This window comes from Eurypyga helias, unplaced genomic scaffold (assembly GCF_000690775.1).
Source record: "Eurypyga helias isolate BGI_N326 unplaced genomic scaffold, ASM69077v1 scaffold33981, whole genome shotgun sequence".
Classification (NCBI taxonomy): Eukaryota; Metazoa; Chordata; class Aves; order Eurypygiformes; family Eurypygidae; genus Eurypyga; species Eurypyga helias.
Window position 1 is genome coordinate 5,212 of NW_010230742.1, and position 5,262 is coordinate 10,473.

The 5,262-nt window shown below is 40.5% G+C and overlaps 1 protein-coding gene across 1 annotated transcript; it reads left to right on the forward strand.

Moving 5' to 3' along the window:
- The first annotated feature begins 234 nt into the window (after nucleotides 1-234).
- On the forward strand, nucleotides 235-2,264 carry KCNG1 (potassium voltage-gated channel, subfamily G, member 1). Its single transcript, XM_010160843.1, has 2 exons — nucleotides 235-993; nucleotides 1,494-2,264. The coding sequence occupies exons 1-2, from the start codon at nucleotides 235-237 to the stop codon at nucleotides 2,262-2,264; spliced, it is 1,530 nt and encodes a 509-aa protein (XP_010159145.1).
- The last annotated feature ends 2,998 nt before the right edge of the window (nucleotides 2,265-5,262 follow it).

Here is a 5,262-nt window from a genome sequence, read left to right on the forward strand (position 1 = left end):
CAGTTCCACCCAGCTGGACAAACCCAGCCTCACCAGAAAGCTTTTCTGACCATACTCAGCCATTGCTGTTTTCTTTCCAATGGTTTTTATCAGCCATAAATGTTTTAGAGCTTCAATCACTACATTTGTTCCAAACTTAGAAAAAACCCTCTCATTCACTCACCCCATATATCTTGGTTTTGTTCCAGAAGACACCTGCTGAAGTAGCGAAGTGATGTGAAGTTATCTTCCAAGATGACTCTTCTACCTGGAGAAAATTCCGACTATGACTATAGTGCCCTGAGCTGCGCTTCCGATACTTCCTTCAACCACACATTCTTCCCAGAAACAGAAACCCTCAAGGGAGTCTTTTACCAAAGAGCCAAGCTAATTCACCCTCAAGAGGATCTCCTGAAAGGCTTTCACCCCGATGATCGGAAGCATCACATCATTATAAACGTGGGGGGCATTAAGTATTTGCTCCCGTGGACCACGCTCGATGAATTCCCATTGACACGTCTGGGACAACTAAAATTCTGTAACAATTTTGATGACATTCTAAACATCTGTGACGATTACGATGTGACATGTAATGAATTCTTTTTCGACCGCAATCCAGGAGCATTCAGGACAATCCTGACCTTTTTGCGGGTTGGAAAACTTCGGCTCTTGCGTGAGATGTGTGCACTCTCTTTCCAAGAGGAGCTGCTCTACTGGGGAATTGAGGAAGACAACTTGGACTGGTGTTGTAAAAGGAGATACCTGCAAAAAATGGAGGAGTTCACAGAAATAAATGAACGAGAGGATGACCTCATAGAAAATGAAACAACAGGTGAAACAGTAGAGGAGACAAAAATTGGCTTGTGCATGAAAAAGTTGCAAGACATGGTGGAGAGGCCCCAGTCTGGCCTCCCTGGAAAGGTGTTTGCTTGTTTGTCTGTTTTATTTGTAACTATTACAGCAGTGAACTTATCCATCAGCACCATGCCTGACCTGAGGGAGGAGGAGGAAAAGGTAAGTTAGCTTTTCAGGATGGAAAATGGTATGTGCTGGGAGGAGCAGAACAAGCACAAGGTCTGATGGTACTGATGTCAGTGGGGATTTTGCAGCTGTCTTTAGAAGGGGGGAAATAACACAAAGACTATTTGAAACCTTGCATGACTGTGTTCAATTTCTCGTAAGAGAATTGATCATATTAAGTTTTATGTCTTAATAAGGAAGTTTTGTTAGTGTGCACTCTTCTGTACCACTATGTATTACCTTGTTAAGCTTTGTATTTGCTATTTAGAAAGCCTGAAATTACCGAGCAGTATCGTCTGTGGAATGAGTAGTTCTTGTCTACATTTTGCATTTAACATGTTCCAAACTGCCAATGTGTTTCCCCATAGCAACAGCTTCAATTCCTTTAATATTTTGGGTTTAAAAAAACGCACACAGAGACTTCTCTTCCTGTCAGCGTACCAACTAAAATAGTTGTTGTCCAGTGCCAGTTACAAACTTCCTCTCTCCTGCAGGGCGAGTGTTCCCAGATGTGCTACAATATTTTCATTGTGGAGTCTGTCTGTGTGGCATGGTTTTCCCTGGAGTTCCTGCTAAGATTCATCCAGGCAAAGAGCAAGTTTGCATTTCTGCGGCGACCATTAACCCTGATCGACATAATAGCCATTCTGCCCTACTACATCACCCTGCTAGTGGACACCACTTCAGTGGGCTATAAAAAGCCCAGCTCTGGGAGCATCTACCTGGACAAAGTCGGTCTGGTCCTCCGTATTCTCCGTGCCTTGAGGATTCTCTACGTCATGCGGCTGGCCAGGCACTCCCTGGGGCTGCAGACGCTGGGGCTGACCGCGCGCAGGTGCACCCGGGAGTTTGGTCTCTTGCTGCTCTTCCTCTGCGTGGCCATCGCGCTGTTTGCGCCGCTCCTCTATGTCATCGAGAACGAGATGGCAGACTCGCAGGAGTTTACCAGCATCCCCGCGTGCTACTGGTGGGCTGTCATCACCATGACCACGGTAGGCTACGGAGACATGGTTCCCAGGAGCATTCCCGGCCAAGTGGTGGCACTGAGCAGCATACTGAGTGGCATCCTCCTCATGGCATTTCCAGTCACCTCCATCTTCCACACCTTTTCCCGCTCCTATGTTGAGCTAAAGCAAGAACAGGAAAGAATAATGTACAGGAGAGCACAGTTCTTATTAAAAACAAAGTCTCAGATAAGCAATGCGTCACAAGGGAGTGATATTTTATTCCCCAGTATCTCTTCTGAGGCTAGGGACAACGAATGAAATTTAAGTTACTATTTCTCCTGATGTCAAGTAATGTTTTGTTGTATCAGATTCCATCTTTTAATTTGCTTTGGAAGCATTTTACAAAGGTAACCCTCATATTACAATGAAGAAAAGGAGCTATTAACCAGGAACTGATGTGATTTAAGAAGTCTATTATTATGCTGTTTCTTCCCCCCCCCAGTATAATGTACAGGACAGATCTGTCAGTGAGATCATACAGTGGGATTTTAGGAATTAAAACTTCTCTGACCAAAACCAAAAGAACAATATATAGTTATGTACTCGACAGGCTGTTTTGCCATTTATAATACACATTTTTCCAACTGAATCACAGTGTACATAATCATTAAGCAGGCTGCCATTTTTCTTCTTGTATATAAATAATGTAAATACAACAAAATTAATGGCTAAATTCTCTCCTGGTAAAGAGAGCGCCTTAGAGCGTAATGGAAATAACCACAGATGTTTGTCCATTGTGCTTTAAAAAAACATTAAATAAGGTTTGCCATTCGCAACAGCAACTGTATATTTCTTTGCAAGCCAGCCCTAAACATATCAGAAAAGAAGAATCGAGCTGTTTGTATCATAACCTTGCTAAAGATGTAAATACTTATAGCTCACCAGCTTCAAAATTTAATTGAAGTTACAGTGTTGATCCTCTGTCATTGGACGCAGTATTCCCAGGAACAAAGACTTTGAGTTTTGTAGCATTTAATATTATTATCGAGAGGTGACTAGCTGCAAATCAAATGAAATATGCATGCTGAGATGCCAGTCGTTCCCTACCATCTGTTTCCATGTTTTTACTTTACCTCAGATATGAAACAGAATTAAAAGAGGCCTGTTTCCAGGGGACACCCTACCATTACTTGGCGAATCAGTGCTGCGGCTACCCATTCACATTCAGCATTTGGTTCTTTAAAAGGAGCAGAAAATATATGGTCGTGGGAAGTTGCCAGTGATGAAAAAAATAAAATATCATTTGAGTCATGGAGTGGGGGGGTACTGACAGCTTTATCCTTTACTGTCCTCAATCATGAGGGACTTAAGACTTAATTAACTGTACCTTTGCCATCATTACGCACATCATGGTAATGGAGAAAATTTTAAATTGGATATGAAAAAGCAATTAAGGTCTCAAAACACAACCATGTATTCTTCATCCACATATGTGTCTTAATACAGGTTCTCCTTCTGAACTCAGGGGAGCACATGGGTCAGTGAGACACTCAGGTTTGGCAGAGGTTTCTGTGGAGATTAACAACAGATCTCCCATTTATTTTAGAGGGAATGTGACTGGCTTGCATAACAGCTCAGGAGAAAAACACCAGAAGTTTAAAAAAAAAAAAAAAAAAGAAATCCACTATCTTGATTTCATGTGTGCTTGGAGGTAAAGAAAAGCTAATCTTAAGAGTTTCACCTTTTTCCCCCCTCTTTGTTAGTAAATTTATTAATAGTTAAGAGCTAGGGAAATTAAAAAGTTCCTATCACATTCGCCAGTGCTTCTCTATCTTAATTTTCAGAAATACTATTGCTTATTGGCATTTCTGGAACAGGTTGCTAGAAATGCCAGAATGCATGATGGTTTTGTGATGTAAATTAAGGCCAAGGACACAAACATTGTCCTTCCAAAACAGGTAAAATTAGTCTCTCACCCTGTGCTGTTTGGCCAAGCCCACACTACACTGGGTTTCATTTCAAATGCCTTTAAAATGCATTTTGAAGGTAATCTGATATGCTTGTTCTTGAAGAATAATTCGAAAACTTTAAAAGATGGACTTCACAAATAATTAGGGCTGTAGCATCCTTCAGCCAGTCACAGGTACATAAACCTATGGAAGATTACTGCAGAGCGCTGAAGTATCCAGTCTAAACTCTTGGCAATTAATTATGTCAGAATGTAACCAGCTTTTCGCTCATTTTCTTCAGCTTTAATTGGAGTTGGACAAAAAACAGGAACATCGTGACAAAAAAGGGACACATTTTCCATCCAAAATATTCTTAATTTCAAAACTGTTAGATCATCTGTAGCATTGGCTCCAACACAAGTGCTATACATCCTTCTACCTTTGTGTCAGCATTCGTTATAAAAAGAACTGGTAATTAGATTAGTCCTGTGAGCAACAGTTGCTTATCTAAGAATGTGTTTGACAGGCTGAGCCATAAATAAGAAGCTGTAAGTGAATAGAAGGAGAAATCAAGACTTACCAAATAAAACCTAAGCTTATTTCCATGTTATGCTAGCTAATAAATGCTGAAGGTCCATCCATTTTCCCCATGTCTTCAAGTTAATGATAATTTATTCCATGTATCACTTTATTTTTTTATCTTAAAGTTATGGTTTGATTCTGAAGTCCTTGTTCAGGGAAAAAAACCCACCATTACAAATACACCCTGAAGCTGGGTCTTGGTTGAGCAAACCTGTGAAAGCATCTTGCCTGCTGCAAGTTCTGCCTAAGCCAGGAACAAATAAGCTGTCCAGAACGTACCCCTATGTAATTTTGTACTTGGCAACACATTACTTGTAAGCCTATCAACATGTTTCACTATGAATCACTGTAACAAACTTGCTTATGTTTTACAGGAGGTAATACATACTGTAGTACTTACGATAAATAAATCCAGCTATAAGTCTTAAGAGCACAACATTAATATGAAACCCACATGCTGCGTTCCAGCTTTTACTGTGAAGGCTGAGGGTCTATGATTATGCCTCTTAGCAGTATATTATCTGAATTTCTAGTCAAATTCATGAAAATTATGGATTGATTCAAAAGCTGACTCTTGCCAGTGACACAGCTGACAGCTACCAAGTCAGCTATCACTCCTCTTTTGCATTTTAACAGTATGTGCAGTCAACAAGAAAGTTCCAATAAAAATACTTCGTGCTTTTATGAAGTCAAAAGAATTGTTTGAATTGCCACTGGTAAAGTGGTGCATGTCTCCAATAGAGAAAGGCTTGCATTGTTATTTATATTATCCTCTGTATACTGCA